Source organism: Mixophyes fleayi, chromosome 1 (assembly GCF_038048845.1).
Source record: "Mixophyes fleayi isolate aMixFle1 chromosome 1, aMixFle1.hap1, whole genome shotgun sequence".
Lineage (NCBI taxonomy): Eukaryota > Metazoa > Chordata > Amphibia > Anura > Limnodynastidae > Mixophyes > Mixophyes fleayi.
The window spans coordinates 447,295,737-447,314,158 of NC_134402.1; the positions used below are offsets into that span (position 1 = coordinate 447,295,737).

The 18,422-nt window shown below is 42.0% G+C and overlaps 1 protein-coding gene across 1 annotated transcript; it reads left to right on the top strand.

Moving 5' to 3' along the window:
• Window positions 1-4,373: 4,373 nt before the first annotated feature.
• LOC142109995 (uncharacterized) lies at window positions 4,374-13,987 on the top strand. Its single transcript, XM_075193748.1, has 3 exons — window positions 4,374-4,422; window positions 6,726-6,844; window positions 12,322-13,987. Exons 2-3 carry the CDS (start codon window positions 6,763-6,765, stop codon window positions 13,230-13,232), a joined length of 993 nt encoding a protein of 330 aa, XP_075049849.1. The 5' UTR covers window positions 4,374-4,422; window positions 6,726-6,762; the 3' UTR covers window positions 13,233-13,987.
• The last annotated feature ends 4,435 nt before the right edge of the window (window positions 13,988-18,422 follow it).

The following is an 18,422-nucleotide window of genomic DNA, read 5'->3' on the forward strand; positions in this document are numbered from 1 at the left end:
ACCTGAATATATTGGGGTTCCTCTAGGGATTTGGGGGATTCCCATCCCATCTTGAACAGGAAGAAAAAAAATGCAAACACAAAATTTTTCTGAATATGATTGTGTAGAACTAATGAGACAAGGATCTTTGGTTTTATCTGACATTAAAGATACACCGCTACCAAATGCAGACATCTCACGCTACCAGATGGTGTTTCTTATACAGGGTGTGCTGTAACCACACACACAGAAAGAGTGATTCAACAGACTCTACCGAGTCACACGTCAGCTCAAGAAGCTGAATTAAAGGCCCTGACACTTGCATGCATATATGCAAATTGACAAAGAGTAAACATTTACATTGATTCAAGTTATGCGTTTGGAATTGCGCATGTTTATGGCTCTATATGGAAAAGTAGGGACTTATAGGTTCATCAAGCAAACCAGTCAACATGCTGAACATATCAGGGTACTGTTCACCGCATTCCAGCTGCCCTCCAAACTCAGTAATGAAGATGAAAACACACACAGAGACACTACCCCCGAAGCTAAGGGAAATAGAGTGGTAGACCAGGCCGCACGAGAAGCCACCATAGCCCCAGTACCCCAAGCAGAGTCTATTTACATGGTGACCCCCTGACCCCAAATTTGACCGTACCATACTCCAACTTATGCAGAGACAAGCAACAGAGAATGAGGAAAAGACTTGGGCAAAACATGGAGCACTAGAAGTGCAAGGAGAGTGGTGTAAAGGTCAGCGTTTGTGTCTGCCAAAAGCACTTTATCCCATTATGGCCAATATAGCACACGGTAAAGTGCATCTGGGGAAAGATGCTATGGTGGTATTCAATAACAGGTTATGGATAACACCAGGGTTTGTCCAAGCAGCACAGGTGTTAGTGGCAGGATGCCTAATCTGTGCACAGAATGACCCGGGTAAGTCTGTCCCATGGAAAAGCACACCCCAGACACAGTATCCCTATAAGAGGATACAGATAGACTTTATACAACTTCCCAAATGCTCGGGCTTTGGTAATGTGCTAGTCTGTGTCGACTTCTTTAGTCACTGGCTGGAGGCATGGCTGTATAGGAAAGCAAATGCTAAAACAGTAGCCAAGAAAATTGCAAGTGAGGTCATTGAAAGGGACAGAGGGACACACTTTACGGGGCAAGGATTCCAGGAACTGTTATAAGACATGGGAATCATATCTGCCCTTCACACTCCTCACAGACCCCAAAGTTCAGGATGTGTGGGGCACCTTAATGGTACTCTGAAATTGAAAATTCAGAAAATAATGGCTGAAACAGGCCTGCCATGGATCTCAGTAAGAAACACTGCTAGGAAAGACACAGGTTTAGCACCAAATGAGATACTGTTTGGCACAACACACAGAACAGGCTGTTCTGTGTGCTGTAGTTGCTATGGAAAGGCTTCTTTCCATAGCAACTACAGCATGTACATGGTGATTTGTTGAACTATGTTGCTTTATTATAGAAGCAACAAACTGAAATACATGGTCAAGTGATTTCTGCCATTCCAGGCCCTAATTTTGATGCTGGAACCCATAAACTGCAACCAGGGGACTGGGTGGTCGTGAAAAAGCACGTCAGGAAGAGTCTTGAACCCAGATATGAGAGTCCTTTCCAGGTCTTATTGACGAGTCCCATGGTAGTGGAAGTACAGAGAAATGACACCTGAATACACGCATCCCACTGCAAGATCTTCAGACAAGGGGAGTCTGAGTAAAATGTATTATACAAGTTTTTTAAAGGTCCAAGGGAAGAGAGTGGTGTTCATTGATATTAGCAGAAGGAATGTTGATTGCATGTTATGTTCCTTTGCTATAGGCTGTAGATGTGTACTAGTCTAGAAAGGAAAGCTAGGTCTGGAAGAACCACTCATGCCAATAGTAATGTAGAGAGCATTATACATAATGAGAAAAATTATAATATGAAAGGTTAACCCAACCAAATAAGAAAAGAGCAACCCATGACTTTAGGGGTTTACACCCAATACAGAAATGTATTTGTGATTATTGTGGCCCAACACTTTACATTTACACAAGACAATAGGTTAATATTGGACTACCTAACAGCTTAGTCTGGAGGGTACTGCCTGACCTTAAATATTTAAATTGAAGCCCAAGGTTGCACGTTTTTAACTAGTGACGCAAATGATTAAGAGAAAATGTTTGATGAACACTTACAAAAAAATTAAGACATGAAATATCAATTTTTAAAGGAGCACACTGGAGATGCTTATCTAGAAGGATAGTTGTCATGGCTGTACCTGGCCGATTGGTTCAAGGGTATAAGAGGATGGTTATCAGGTTTTATACATGTTGTACTTCAAGGACTGTTACTAATTCTTATTATAATATATATACTAATAATATTGATGATGTGGCTTATTAACAAGTGTAATAAAGCTAAGTTAGCACTCATGGAGAGACTCTTCCCTGGGATTTGTGTCATTTCTAAATCTGAACATACATTTTCCTTTAATGCCTTACTGTTTTCTTCCAGCTCGGCTTTCACACGTAAAAGTATTTGGACACCACTTTTGGAGTCCGAATGACAAGGTCTTGCTTGGTCACGACTGACCTTACACTCATAGAATGGCATGTTGGCAATTTGTTTTTTTCTGCAGATAACCTTGCCTGGATTACAGGTTTTTTTTTCTTGACCAAGGTAAAAGGTGTTTTTTTCATTTTGGTTTCCCTGACTTAAAAACACTCTGCACTTTAACATAGGCTTTACCAGATGACGTAGAGGGATTACTATCCTCATGACTGGTGCCAGCAGCTGCTTGGTGCTCCTGCTCTTCTGTGTACTGCTGTGAATCCATTTTCATAACACCGAACACATTGACTGAAAATTCAGAAGACCAAGCCTGCCAGCCCTAGTATTTGCATTTTAGCAATGACAATTAGCAATGGAGCAATGGAGCTCTTCTCTTTGTGCGTTACCTATATAACACAGTACAATGTGATTTAGAAGACCAAGCCTGCCAGACCTATTATTAATTTTATTTCATTAATGACAATTAGCAATAGAGCAATGGAGCTCTCCTGAATGACACTGTAGACTTTGAAAAACACTGCTACCCCCTCCTCTTTGTATTCTACCTATGACGCTGCCCAACTGCTCTACAGACTGTGCTACCCCTTCTGTGTCCCTCTGTGAAATGGCACTAGATCGCCGTGGAGGGCAGTACTTATAGAATCCAAAACTCGTGAGATCCGACGATGTAAGGAAGACGTTTTGCTTCGTTTTCAATTCCGAAAGCGCGCGAAAGTACCGAGCCGAACTAAGTTGGGGTGTGTTCGGTTCTTGGGGAACCGAGCCTGAGCATCTCTAGTATTTTCTAAGCATTTCATGGAATTATGTGATTAATATCTCAACATCTTTTCTGTAGTTTTAATTTTCTATTCATTACAAATATCTGTATCCTATACTATGTCTTATGAATGTTGTGAATTTATTTATCAAGAATGTGATGTATTTTGCTTTATTGTATGTTATTCTCTTTTTTTTCACTTTTCTTTATTTCTTGACGATCTGTTGTCACTGTAATTTTTTATGCTCATATATCACTATACCCTTATATCTTAATTCCCACTTCTAAAACTTGAGTAATCACATTCATTCAACTGTCAGCTGCATATCATAACACACACTTTAGGTGTAAATGTTTTCACTGTTAACTGTTGCTTAGACTTGTATACTTACTATACAGTTTACAAGGGGTCTTTAGGAGCCAGCAACAGGAGGACTGTAACACACACACACTAGGTTTAGATATTTGAATTATATCCCAGCAGAAGCATGAATTCTCCTCTGTTGCTTGATCCACCTGGGTGAGTAATTAACAGGTCTTTTTCATCATCATTATCAGTTATTTATATAGCGCCACTAATTCTGTAGCGCTGTACTTTATGTAGTGCTCTTTGCAAGTTCACTATGATGTCATCCCTGACGGAAGTTACACTCGAACTTACACATTAGAACCTTTGGAATAAACTAAAATTCGATACTTCCCTATATGAGTTAATCTTGAGTGCTTTCTTTATTGGATCGATATGGAACAGGACAATGCTTTCTTGCTGGAGGTTAAGTACGGAACCAATTTGTTTTACAAAATTGAGAGCCAAGTAATGGACAATATATATTTATATCTCCCCAACATTTGAGAATTTACCTATTTCATTAACGTATACACCTAAACATATTTAATGTATTCCTACTAACATGCATTTGACTGATACAGTCAAGTTACAGTTGTGATGTCAGAGTGAAATGTCACACAGGATAGAGATATAATATTCCAGTATTGTGACCTCATTGTGCCTGGGCTATAAAATGTACAGTGACCAAAACAAAGCCAAACTCCTGTAACATCTCAGGACCACCAACATCTCATGTCATGTATAACATCTTAAGGTGAGTTTTACAAAGCCTAAGGGTATTAATTGATATACGGTGTTGTTGCTTTTTTCATAGTCTAGCTTTGTTCCTGAGGTCCACCCTTCTCATGTGAATCTTACAGTGACGATCTAGGATTGTCATCTCATAAAATGATAAAATGGAGAGTTAGGGGCATATTTATTATGAAAAGCCTTTTAAACAATTTCAATTCTATCTCAAAGAAAAGGGTAAATCCAGCCCATTGACCAGTTGATCAATTTTACAATACATAATATAATCCCCAAAACATCATAAATATACTTTCTCTTGTTCAATCAAAATGATCTAACATATCTATAGCAATAAAAATATATTCAAAGGACATTCATTAAGGCACGCATAGTGAGCGCAATGTGCGTTTGTTTTAAAACGCATGTAAATCAGGTATACGTACACCCGAATTCAACAAGGAGCGGATGTGAAGATCCGAGTGGTGATGAAAACAGGAGTAGGTCTGCTGTGCTCTACTAGACTGCAGAATGTGTCCAATACATGGAATATAAGATCACAAAGGAATGTACAGAAAATTAAGACTATTCAACTAATGTCACCTGGTAATTATAGAGGCATTAATGGTAAAATATTTTTTACCCCCCCTAATGAAATTCATTTAATAGTAAGTTATGAGCGTCTACTGTACATTAAAATAATACATTTTGACAGTTGCCCCTGATTGCAAACACATGTAATAGCATGCACACAGAGCTGTCATCACTTGTAATTGGCACTTGGACTAGAACTGGAGGAAGAGATACGGCTGAAAAACAAGTTACCTGAGTTACTATAGCATTAAGGAAAAACATACTTCTAATTCATATTTCATCTACTATTATAAAATGTCACAGAAACAGTATTCCCATATAATGTAACAATATAAACTGTTTTATACATATTGGGCCCAGAGTGAGACGTTTGCCGCGCTCATACAGTAATGTACAAACTGCAGCTATTCAGACCGGCCACTTTTGGGCACTTAAGACTCCTTGAGCCTGAAGAGACATGATGGAGGAGGGGTGTTCTAACGTAGGCGATGCACAGTAACGGCGCTTCTGAGCAATTTATCCTGAGACGTAGAAAAAGCGTTTTTATTTGCAGAAGGTCCGGGGCAGGTGTAAGTATCAGCTGATGATGATGATGATGAGGAACTTCTAAACTAGCGAACCGTTTGTAATTAGAGGTTCGTGAATGATTCGCAGATGCTTATTGAGACTTTACCTATTGATTAGGAATTGCAGAGCGTATTGTAGCAAAGACATAAGCATATTTTTTTTTTTGTATGCGTGTCGGGAACTTGTTCCTACTGTATTAGCTTCGCTATTCTAGTTTAAATGATGCTTCATAGCAATAGCACTCATATCATATGCAACAAAAGCTTTTTGTCACGAGTTGGACGCAAGTGTCTGATGGGTGTGTCTCAGGGGTGTATCTAAAGGGTGTGTCTGAGGTGGTGTGTCTGAGGGGTGTGTGTTTTAGGGAGTGTCTGAGAGGATTGTCTGATGGGTGTGTCTGAGGGTGTGTGTGTCTGAGGAGGTGTGTCTGAGGGGAGTGTCTGAGGGGAGTGTCTGAGGGGGTGTGTCTGAGGGGAGTGTCTGAGGGTGTGTGTCTGAGGGGAGTGTCTGAGGGGGTGTGTCTGAGGGGAGTGTCTGAAGGTGTGTCTGAGGGGAGTGTCTGAGGGTGTGTGTCTAATGGGTGTGTCTGAGGGGCTTGTCTGTTGTCTGACACTTCTGCTCATTCAGACCTGGACGCATCCTCAACTCTGAATACGGCGTACATGCGCTCGCACTTGCGTTCTACACTAATTCAGGCTCATTGTGTTTATTTTTATTGTGTGATTTTTATAGTTATTTTAATAGATTATCTAAAGCAGATGATGAAATATTAAATCTATAGCCTCCTGTGATTTGTTTTTCAGTATTTCTATTATCATTTGTAAGGAGTATTGTTAGTATGATATGTTTAACCCTGTGAATGAATATAAATTACCATCTCTATGCTCTATCACAAATTGGTCATTTTACACACATACAGAAAATGTTAGAGAGTAAAGATTAGAGAGAAACATTGCCCCATTGTGTCCTATTGTGGGAGGGCCCTATCAACCCATTGCTTGGATGTCTTAACCATATGCTTAATACAGGCATATGTAGATTTCTGTCTCATAATGTTACTATAACATATTATACAATGTGAAAATATGTTTAGCAGTGTGCCTGAAAAACACAATACTGCATCTAAGGATAAAGTTTACCAGTAGAATGACATTTTTTCTTTTGTAACAGCAGTGAGATCTGATGACTGGAGAAACTGGAACAAGGCATGGAAAACATGACTGATACAACTAAGTGCAGCTGTAACTCAACACAACCTGGTTCTACACTGCTAACAACTACTCATTCAGGTTAGTTAAAAAATAATATTACAACCATCAGCAGCGGTTTGTGGCAACAAGTGGACTTGACCCTTCATATCTGGGTCCTTTACAACCATTGAGGGTTTTTTTGTTAAATGACTTGTAATTATATATCTCATTCAACCATTTTTATTTTTTTTTGCCAACAATATAATGTGTGGAACTTTCTATTTCATCATTATAAACAATAAGATCTTGCTCCAGACCAGAATATTTGGATTTTGAGAGCTGCATACATTATTACGTAAGCATTTTTTTTCACCCAGGGTTGGTTGTGGATAAAATGAAGTTCTTAGCTGGTGGCTCAGTGGTTAGCACTTCTGCCTTACAGCACTGGGGTCATGAGTTCAATTCCTGACCATGGCCTTATCTATGTGGAGTTTTTATGTTCTACCCGTGTTTGCATGGGTTTCCTCCAGGTGCTCTGGTTTCCTGCCACACTCCAAAAACATATTGGTAGGTTAATTGGCTGCTAACAAATTGACCCTAGTCTGTGTATGTGTGTGTGTGTGTGTGTGTGTGTGTGTATGTTAGGGGATTTAGATTGTAAGCTCCAATGGGGCAGGGACTAATGTGAGTGAGTTCTCTGTACAGCGCTGCGGAATTAGTGGTGCTATATAAATAAATGATGATGATGATGATGATGGTTTCAATTCTAATGTGCAGAGCTGTATAACTGATAGAAATACCAATCTATAAAGCAATATATTTGGTGTCAAGTAAAATATGCAGTCTTATATAGCGCCAAATATAAAATGTAGAGCGGGTATTTGTACTTCCAACTGTTCTCTTCTGTGAGTCTTGGCATCTCTCTCTGCTCTGTTTTCACAGCTGTGCTTCCTGTTTCCTGCCCTGCACTGACAGTGGGGGGCAATTGCAGCTCAGTGCTGGGCAAGTACTCTGAGCAGCTATCAGCCTATTCTATAGTAGCTATTCGGGTCTGGAACCTAATTAGCGTATTGTCAGGGCGGATTGGGAACTTAAAGTGGCCCTGGAAAAAAATCTGAAAGTTGCCTCATCCAGTTTAATAATTAATCCTCACATCATAAATTAAATTAATTCACATTTATTAACTTTATCTTTACATTCCTCAGTCTCATCAAAAGACTGTTATGTGTGCCCAGTGCACCTGTCCTTGTATATATGTGCCCAGTGCGTCTGTCCCTGTATATGTGTGCCCGGAGTGTCTGTACCAGTGTATGCATGCCCAGTTTCTCTACCATGGTATGTGTGCTCAGTGTCTGTACTAGTGTATGTGTGCCCAGTGTGTCTGTCGCTATTTATGTGTGCCCTTTGTCTATTCCTGTAATTGTATGCCCAATGTCTGTTCCAGTGTATGAGTTCTCAGTGTATGTGTGCCCAGTGTATACACCAGTGTATGCGTGCCCAGTGTCTGTACCAGTGTATGTGTGCCCAGAATGTGGTGTGCCCAGTGTGTGACCAGTGTCTATGTGCCTAGTGTGTGAGCCAGTGTTTGTGTGCCCAGTGAGTGTACCAGTGTGTGTGTGCCCAGTGTCTATGTGCCTAGTGTGTGAGCCAGTGTGTGTGTGCCCAGTGTGTGTGCCAGTGTGTGTGTGCCCAGTGTGGGTGCCAGTGTGTGTGCCCAGTGTGTGTGTGTGCCCAGTGTGTGTACCAGTGTGTGTGTGCCCAGTGTCTATGTGCCTAGTGTGTGAGCCAGTGTGTGTGTGCCCAGTGTGTGAGCCAGTGTGTGTGTGCCCAGTGTGTGTGCCCAGTGTGTTTGTGCCCAGTGTGTGTACCAGTGTGTGTGTGCCCAGTGTGGGTGCCAGTGTGTGTGTGCCCAGTGTGTGTGCCAGTGTGTGTGCCAGTGTGTGTGCCCAGTGTGTGTGTGTGCCCAGTGTGTGTACCAGTGTGTGTGTGTCCAGTGTCTATGTGCCTAGTGTGTGAGCCAGTGTGTGTGTGCCCAGTGTGTGTGCCAGTGTGTGTGTGCCCAGTGTCTATGTGCCTAGTGTGTGAGCCAGTGTGTGTGTGCCCAGTGTGTGTACCAGTGTGTGTGTGTCCAGTGTCTATGTGCCTAGTGTGTGAGCCAGTGTGTGTGTGCCCAGTGAGTGTACCAGTGTGTGTGTGCCCAGTGTCTATGTGCCTAGTGTGTGAGCCAGTGTGTGTGTGCCCAGTGTGTGTGCCAGTGTGTGTGTGCCCAGTGTGGGTGCCAGTGTGTGTGCCCAGTGTGTGTGTGTGCCCAGTGTGTGTACCAGTGTGTGTGTGTCCAGTGTCTATGTGCCTAGTGTGTGAGCCAGTGTGTGTGTGCCCAGTGTGTGTGCCAGTGTGTGTGCCAGTGTGTGTGTGCCCAGTGTGTGTGCCAGTGTGTGTGTGTGCCCAGTGTGTGTGCCAGTGTGTGTGCCCAGTGTGTTTGTGCCCAGTGTGTGTACCAGTGTGTGTGTGCCCAGTGTCTATGTGCCTAGTGTGTGAACCAGTGTGTGTGCCAGTGTGTGTGCCCAGTGTGTGTGTGCCCAGTGTCTATGTGCCTAGTGTGTGAGCCAGTGTGTGTGTGCCCAGTGTGTGTGCCAGTGTGTGTGCCCAGTGTGTTTGTGCCCAGTGTGTGTACCAGTGTGTGTGTGCCCAGTGTCTATGTGCCTAGTGTGTGAGCCAGTGTGTGTGTGCCAGTGTGTGTGCCCAGCGTGTTTGTGCCCAGTGTGTGTACCAGTGTGTGTGTGCCCAGTGTCTATGTGCCTAGTGTGTGAGCCAGTGTGTGTGTGCCAGTGTGTGTGCCCAGTTTGTTTGTGCCCATTGTGTGTACCAGTGTGTGTGTGCCCAGTGTCTATGTGCCTAGTGTGTGTACCTGTAGTTTCTAAAAATTACTTACCATAAGATGTCCAGGCATTGTCAGGGACAGCACAGGGTTGAAGAAGTGGCTCCCGCTGCAGCGTGTGAGCAGGAGGGGCCATCAGAGAGAGGGTAGGGACCATGCACTGTAGTAATAGGCTGTACGGCACCTACATTGAAAGTAAGTCAAGGAGCCAACTGTATTAAACAATAATCCAGGACCGCGGACCAGCCCGGCTAGTCAGCTTCACTGCCCGAGCCAAAAATGTACATACATTTAATTTCTTTTAATCCCCTCCCAAAAAAACATTAGGCGGTGTCACGGTTGTCTTACAGGAAATTAATCCCTAGGCTCTGCTGAACATGGCTAAGCCCACCCACGGGCGTGGAGTCTAACAGACTGGTGATTTTCACCAGGAACCCCCCCAAGGAGGTATGGTCTTAGCTGCACCAAGTCTGCAGGTCGCGGTCCCATGAGTGAGTGTACAGCAGAACGATGTGGGGGAGCCAGGTGAAGTGGATGGAGACGATGGAGTCCACAGATGAGTGGTATAAATACAGGCACAACAATAATATAGGCTGATGGTCAGCAGCCAATGAGTCACTAGGAGAATAGGTGCTCTGTGGTATACAACGAGAGGACAGAGGCTGTCACTATGAAGTACTCTGGAGATGGTAATGGAAGTACTGGAGCAGCAATAGTTCAACACAGCCAGAGATTGAAGGCTGACTGGAGTGGTGGAGGTAACTCGTAGTAATGGCTGATGAGTCACAGAGAGAATAGCGGCTCTTAACGGTAGTGATGAGAGAACTGGAGCTGTCACAATAGAGTACACTGGAGATGGTAATAGAGGTACTGGAACAGTGATAGTTCAACACGGCCAGAGACTGAGAGCAGACTGGAGTAGTGGAGGTAACTCGTGGTAACAGCTGATGAGTCACAGATGTAGTAGCAGCTCTGAGTGGTAGTGATGAGAGAACTGGAGCTGTCACAATAGAGTACACTGGAGATGGTAATAGAGGTACTGGAACAGCGATGGTTTAGCACAGACCACGGACTGAGAGCAGACTGGAACACAGGCAAACCACAAGGAGAACAGGAACCAGAACCACAGGCTGCAGGAAGTGAGCTTGAAGAACAGGCATCAGACAGGTGAATGCAGGAGGTTTAAATAGTGCTCCAGAAGTGCTTAGCCAATGAAAAAGAGGGAGGAGGTCCTGAAGTGCAATAGGCTGCAGCTGCACAGATCTGAATATAGCTGAATGAATGAACTGGAGAATGTCTGATGCTGGGACATGGCAGTTTCCAGATGAATGGACTGCAGATAACAAGACAGGTACTATCTGTGGGACCGGAGCGTTACAAATGGCCTACTGAGAGGTGCCGGAAAGTTCTATGGGTAATCCGAAAATCCTGGGTATCGTATTGTTGACAACTTGGTTACAGAAGTCGTGTTGTGTGCCCAAACTTTTTTAAAATCTCAAAGTTCCAAGCAATTGCCATGTTTACACTACAGCCCAGTTTGTCCCAGCCAGTAGCTTGTACCCTCCTGCAGTAGATAAGGAGTCAGAGAGCTACACTGCACTACACAGCAGTAACTCATGCTGTTAGTGCTGCTATGGTGAGGACAGTCTGTGCAGAGAGCCGGTGATATCATCAGCGGGAGTAATAGGTGCTCTTCACAGAGTCCCTCCCACATTGAGCAGCAGAGGTGGGAGCAGGTGTAAAGACCAGAGCCCTCCTCCACCTTACACTACTAACAATGATATCATCAGCGGGAGTAATAGGTGCTCTTAACAGAGTCCCTCCCACATGGAGCGGCAGAGGTGGGAGCTGGTGTAAAGACCAGAGCCCTCCTCCACCTTACACTACTTACAACTTGGATTTCCTTCTGTGGTGGGAACAGGCAGGATAATTACTAACCCACACAAATAGATTTCAAATTTGAAAATCTCTAATATACATGATTCATAGCATGATCCCTCATGTAGAAAACATGAAGTTCCATCCTCAGGACCCCCATTCATCATCATCATCATCATTATCACCATTTATTTATATAGTGCCACTAATTCCACAGCGCTGTACAGAGAACTCACTCACATCAGTCCCTGCCCCATTGGAGCTTACAGTCTAAATTCCCTAACACACACACAGAGAGAGAGAGAGACTATGGTCAATTTGATAGCTGCCAATTAACCTACCAGTATGTTTTTGGAGTGTGGGAGGAAATCGGAGCACCTGGAGGAAACCCCCGCAAACACGGGGAGAACATACAAACTCCTCACAGATAAGGCCATGGTCGGGAATTTAACTCATGTCCCCAGTGCTGTGAGGCAGAAATGCTAACCACTTAGCCATTACCTGAAGTCGAGAACTAGTGCGAGACTTTCACAGTGCAGGATGACTGAATAGCGGTGAAATGCGTTTCCAGACCTCAGGTAACGGGATGCTAGGATGAACTCCCCCCCTAGGAAAAAAAACACTATTTGCTATATAGTGGGTGTTATTCTGCTAGATGGTGGGTGTTCATAATGAAGGAGGGATTGTCTATAGGTGGGCATCCACTTCAACCACTGACCTACACATTGGACAGCTACTTGAAATGCGGTGCCATCTTTATATATGTATACACATATCTTTTTCCTAAATCAAATAAAATTACATTTTTAATATTTTACAGTTTCAAAGACCATGGCAGATGGCGAGATTATCCACCCCAGCATACAGAGATGTATCTCAGACTCAGGCCCATTCATACAGAGACATAAGGGAAAACTCTGTTACAAAGCCTACATGACTAATGGACACTTTGCTGCTAGTAACAAGTCTGATGTATCTGATTTGTCTTCCCATATAAGTGGCAAAAGGCATATGTCCAAAAGCATAATTCCCTGTAACACCTCAGCTGATATGTTGCACAGATGCTTAAAAGCAGAAACAACTGATGCTCTATTAACTAGCAACACTGAGACAGCTGAATCTAATACATGCTTCCCCATTAACACTAAGGTAGAGGTATTTAATAAACCATTCCTCATCAGCAGCAAAGCTTATGTGACCAATGAAGAATTTCCCATCAGCACAAGAGCCGATGTAGAAAATGAACGATTCTGCATCAATATCAAAGCAGATGTGTACAATGAACCATTCACCATTAACTCCAAAGCAGACGTGCCCAATGAACAATTCTACAACAACACCAAAGCTTACGTGGCCAATGAAGAATTTCCCATCAGCACTAAAGCTTATGTAGAGAATGAACGATTCTGGATCAATACCAAAGCAGATGTGAAAAATGAACCATTCACCATCCACACCAAAATCTGTGTAGCAAATGAACAATTACACATTAACAGCAAAGCTGATGTACCCAATGAACAGTTCCTAATAAACACCAGAGCAGATGTAAGTAATACACCATTCTCCATAAACACAAATGCAGATGTGTTTAATGAACCTTTTCCAATCAATATTGGAGCAGTGGTGTGTAATTTACCATTTCCCATCAGTTCTGGTGCTTGCACTTATCCCAATAATAAGAGTAGAGTTAAACAGTTCGGATCCACTAAGGTGTGCACTTGCACTCCATGAAGATAATCTAGGTAATGAAAGGTTTCACCCCCAACTGCCATTTCTCTGTGTTACTGAGATAAAAAGCAAGCAGATTGAAATGGTCCTTAAAGATGAAACCTGACTCAGTCCAATAACTGTAACTCTGCACAAAGCCTACATGACTAATGGACATTTTGCTGCTAGTAACAAGTCTGATGTATCTGATTTGTCTTTCCATATAAGTGGAAAAAGGCATATGTCCAGAAGAAAATTTCCATTTAACACCTCAGCTGATATGTTGCACAGATGCTTAAAAGCAGAAACAACTGATGCTCTATTAACTAGCAACACTGAGACAGCTGAGTCTAATACATGCGTCCCCATTAACACTAAGTTAGACATAGTTAATTAACCATTCCTCATCAGCAGCAAAGCTTATGTGACCAATGAAGAATTTCCCATCAGTCTAAAGCCGATGTAGAAAATGAACGATTCTGCATCAATATCAAAGCAGATGTATACCATGAACAACTCACCATCAACACCAAAACAGACGTGCCCAATGAACAGTTCAACAACACCAAAGATTACGTGGCCATTGAAGAATTTCCCATCAACACTAAAGGCTATGTAGAAAATGGACGATTCTGTATCAATGCGAAAGCAGATGTGAACAATGAACCATTCACCATTGACACCAAAGTCTGTGTAGCAATTGAACAATTACACATCAACAGCAAAGCTGATGTACCCAATGAACAGTTCCTAATAAACACCAGAGCAGATGTAAGTAATACACCATTCTCCATAAACACAAGTGCAGATGTGTTTAATGAACCTTTTCCAATTAATATTGGAGCAGTGGTGTGTAATTTACCATTTCCCATCAGTTCTGGTGCTTGCACTTATCCCAATAATAAGAGTAGAGTTAAACAGTTCGGATCCACTAAGGTGTGCACTTGCACTCCATGAAGATAATCTAGGTAATGAAAGGTTTCACCCCCAACTGCCATTTCTCTGTGTTACTGAAATAAAAGGCAAGCAGATTGAAATGGTCCTTAAAGATGAAACCTGACTCAGTCCAACAACTGTAACTCTACAACAAAGCCTACATGACTAATAGACATTTTGCTGCTAGTAACAAGTCTGATGTATCTGATTTGTCTTTCCATATAAGTGGAAAAAGGTATATGTCCAGAAGAAAATTTCCATTTAACACCTCAGCTGATATGTTGCACAGATGCTTAAAAGCAGAAACAACTGATGCTCTATTAACTAGCAACACTGAGACAGCTGAGTCTAATACATGCTTCCCCATTAACACTAAGTTAGACATAGTTAATTAACTATTCCTCATCAGCAGCAAAGCTTATGTGACCAATGAAGAATTTCCCATCAGTCTAAAGCCGATGTAGAAAATGAACGATTCTGCATCAATATCAAAGCAGATGTGTACCATGAACAACTCACCATCAACACCAAAACAGACGTGCCCAATGAACAATTCAACAACACCAAAGCTTACGTGACCATTGAAGAATTTCCCATCAACACTAAAGGCTATGTAGAAAATGGACGATTCTGCATCAATACCAAAGCAGATGTGAACAATGAACCATTCACCATCGACACCAAAGTCTGTGTAGCAATTGAACAATTACACATCAACAGCAAAGCTGATGTACCCAATGAACAGTTCCTAATAAACACCAGAGCAGATGTAAGTAATACACCATTCTCCATAAACACAAGTGCAGATGTGTTTAATGAACCTTTTCCAATTAATATTGGAGCAGTGGTGTGTAATTTACCATTTCCCATCAGTTCTGGTGCTTGCACTTAGCCCAATAATAAGAGTAGAGTTAAACAGTTCGGATCCACTAAGGTGTGCACTTGCACTCCATGAAGATAATCTAGGTAATGAAAGGTTTCACCCCCAACTGCCATTTCTCTGTGTTACTGAGATAAAAGGCAAGCAGATTGAAATGGTCCTTAAAGATGAAACCTGACTCAGTCCAACAACTGTAACTCTACAACAAAGCCTACATGACTAATAGACATTTTGCTGCTAGTAACAAGTCTGATGTAGGGGGTTTGAAAAGTGGAGATGTTGCCTGTAGCAACCAGTTAGGTTCTAGCTTTCATTTTGCAGAATGTACTAACTAAATGGTAGTTAGAATCTGAATGGTTGCTAACGGCAACATCTACACTTTTCAAACCTGCTGGCGGGTTTGTAAAGTGGAGATGTTGCCTATAGCAACCAATAAGATTCTAGCTACATTTATTTAGTACATTCTGCAAAATGATTGCTAGAACCTGACTGGTTGCTACAGGCATTATCTACACTTTTCAAACCGTTGGGAAACTCACAGCTTTGTAAATTTACCCCAAAGCCTAAATTTTTTCCCTATACTAACTGCAAAGTGTTATGATATCACCAAGTAGAATCACTACCGCAGGTTAGTGAGCCGCTGGTTGGTCAGGCCTGATTTAAACACTGTCATCTATATTCCGTTTACTAGTGGCATGAAAAATATGTTAGGTACAGAATGTCTTCCTCGTACATGAAGAGCAGATCGCCATCAGCACAGACGCAATTGTTAGGGTAATTTTACCTCTCCTTTATCAAGTCCCTTCAGATATCAGTGAGATAAGATGCTGGTTAACCAGGAGATCAGTAATCAAGACACAGACATGCCAATGTCAAGATGGAACTGAGCTGTGCTCATTTATTAGTGGGCTACATTTATACATGTAAAAGCGTTTCATCTGGTTATAGGATAGAAACACATGATTGACATTCTCCTGCAATAAATATAAATCTTCTGACAAAGCTAGATAGTTCTCTTCATGTCACTTTTATGGGTTCTTCTTATTAACTTTCGCTGGCGCCAGTACTCCCAACGTCATCATCCATTATGCCCTGTCCTAGGCCTTCCTCCGGGGTCTTTGAGATAGTTCAAGGCTGGAGCTGGTGATTATGCTGAATGTATTTTTAAGGCAATATCAACATTTTTAAGTCCTTCACATATCATTATTACCATTAATGCTGAGGACCCTAGAGGTCCTTTCACAACCTCCCTCCTTTTCATAATATATATAAGGTTAAAAATGTTAATGCCTGAAATGGTGATACCTAACGCAACCCAGACTACCCTTTTGTACAGTCTCTTGTGAGACAGCAAGGGTCTTTCACCATTCACCCGGGACCGAGTAGAGATATCATCAATTCTGCCCCTGATTATTCAAGAAGTATCTTTTCTTCATGCCTCTGCTGTAATCTCTGTATATCTTTCTGAACGTACATGACATATACCAGTTTCATCCTATCAATATGATCAATGCCACAGTGATAATGAGTAGTGGGTGTACTAGTAAGTTAAGTATACCAGTCATCGATGGAGATGATCCGGTAAATACATCCCACCAATGTTTCTCTAAATCATCCTTCAGTTTGGTGGCTAAAGCTTTTAATTCATTACCTTCTATAACCGTTACCATTTTTGCGTGATTGTTATAATAGTTTACCTGCTTTAAATGTTCACTCAGCATTCTTGTTTCATTTATACCTTTACCTAATATTTAAGGTTAACTGAGACAGACTTAGGGCTAGATTTACTAAGCTGCGGGTTTGAAAAAGTGGGGATGTTGCCGATAGCAACCAATCAGATTCTAGCTGTCATTTTGTAGAATGTACTAAATAAATGAAAGCTAGAATCTGATTGGTTGCTATAGGCAACAACCCCACTTTTTCAAACCCGCAGCTTAGTAAATCTAGCCCTTAGGCTATTATACTTGAACATTTTGTCTAACTGTGACATTTGGTACTTACAAAATATCAACACTTTCCCTTGCCATTGTATATGTGTTATATTCATGAGACACCCGGAAAATGGGTAGGTCAGCCCGTAGGTTAGTATTATTTTTTCATCATATGTGATTATGCAGACCATTTGAGGGGCTACCTTTATTAGTGTCTCATATTCCTTCGGGTGTAATGCCCATACACAAACACTAGTGTTATGCCACAACATGCATGGTTCAAATACTGCAGTTTGTTGTGGGCAAACAGGTCCCATGTCTGTGTTTTCACAGAGATCTAGGTTATGTGTCCAGTGTGACCAGCGTCTTTTTGCAGTGTGATGCGTGCACCCAGAAGTCTCGGTTCTTGAGTTTCACTGATGTGGGCATGGTCAACAAGACCGGATACGGACCCTCAAATCTTGGTTCAAAAGTTTTCCTCACGTGTTTCTTTAAGTACACCCAATCAAGTGCACCCAATCGCCAGGTTTCAGCTTATGCGGCTGTAGGTCTGAATCAGGCTCTGGAAATGAAGGAAATGCTAGAACATGCAAATAGTTGAAATGGTCAGTTAGACTTCTCATATAGCTAGTCAAATCTCCATGTTTATGTTGTAGTTGCTGTGGGTAATAACAGACTGTCTTCGGTAGTGTTCCAAAAAGTATTTCATAAGGAGACAGCTTGCTATTCCTATTTGGCACAGTTCTTACACTGAACAAGGCTATGGGCAGGAATTCTGGCCATGTTTTTTTTTTATCTCAGCTATGATTTTCTGAATCTTCAGTTTCAATGTCCCATTTAACCTTTCTATTCGCCTACTAGCTTGTGGTCTGTACGGCACATGAAAAGCTTCCTGTATGCCTAGTCTGTCATTATGTGTTGCATTATTTCCCCTGTGAAGTGTGTACCTCTATCTGATTTCAATTACCTCAGGGACACCATACCTGCACACAATCTCACCAATCAATTTTTTCGCAGTTGCTTTTGCTGTTGCCTTGGCTACTGGCCAATCCTCCGGCCATTTACTGGAAAGATCTGTACAGACTAGAACATATTCATATATTCCAGATTTAGGCAATTGTATAGTCTATCTGTAGTCTTTGAAAAGAATAAAAGGCTTTTGGAGTTGTACCTTGTGTCGTTTTGACCCTTTTTCCTGGATTTGAAGTTCCATAGATCCAGCAGGCCTGAACATAGTCTGTAGTAGCTTTATTGAATCCTGGAGCTATCCAATGCTGATGGACCACGCTGGTCATCTGTTCCTTCACCAGGTGCGGCTGTCCATGAACTATCTGTAACATGGGAGTGAACAAAACCTGTGGAAGACAAAGTTTATCATTCAGTTTCCACATACCAGCCCAATCTTCTTGTGCTCCTAATCGTTTCCATCTTTCTTTCTCCAATGGTCCTGTTTGTTGTTGAAACTTT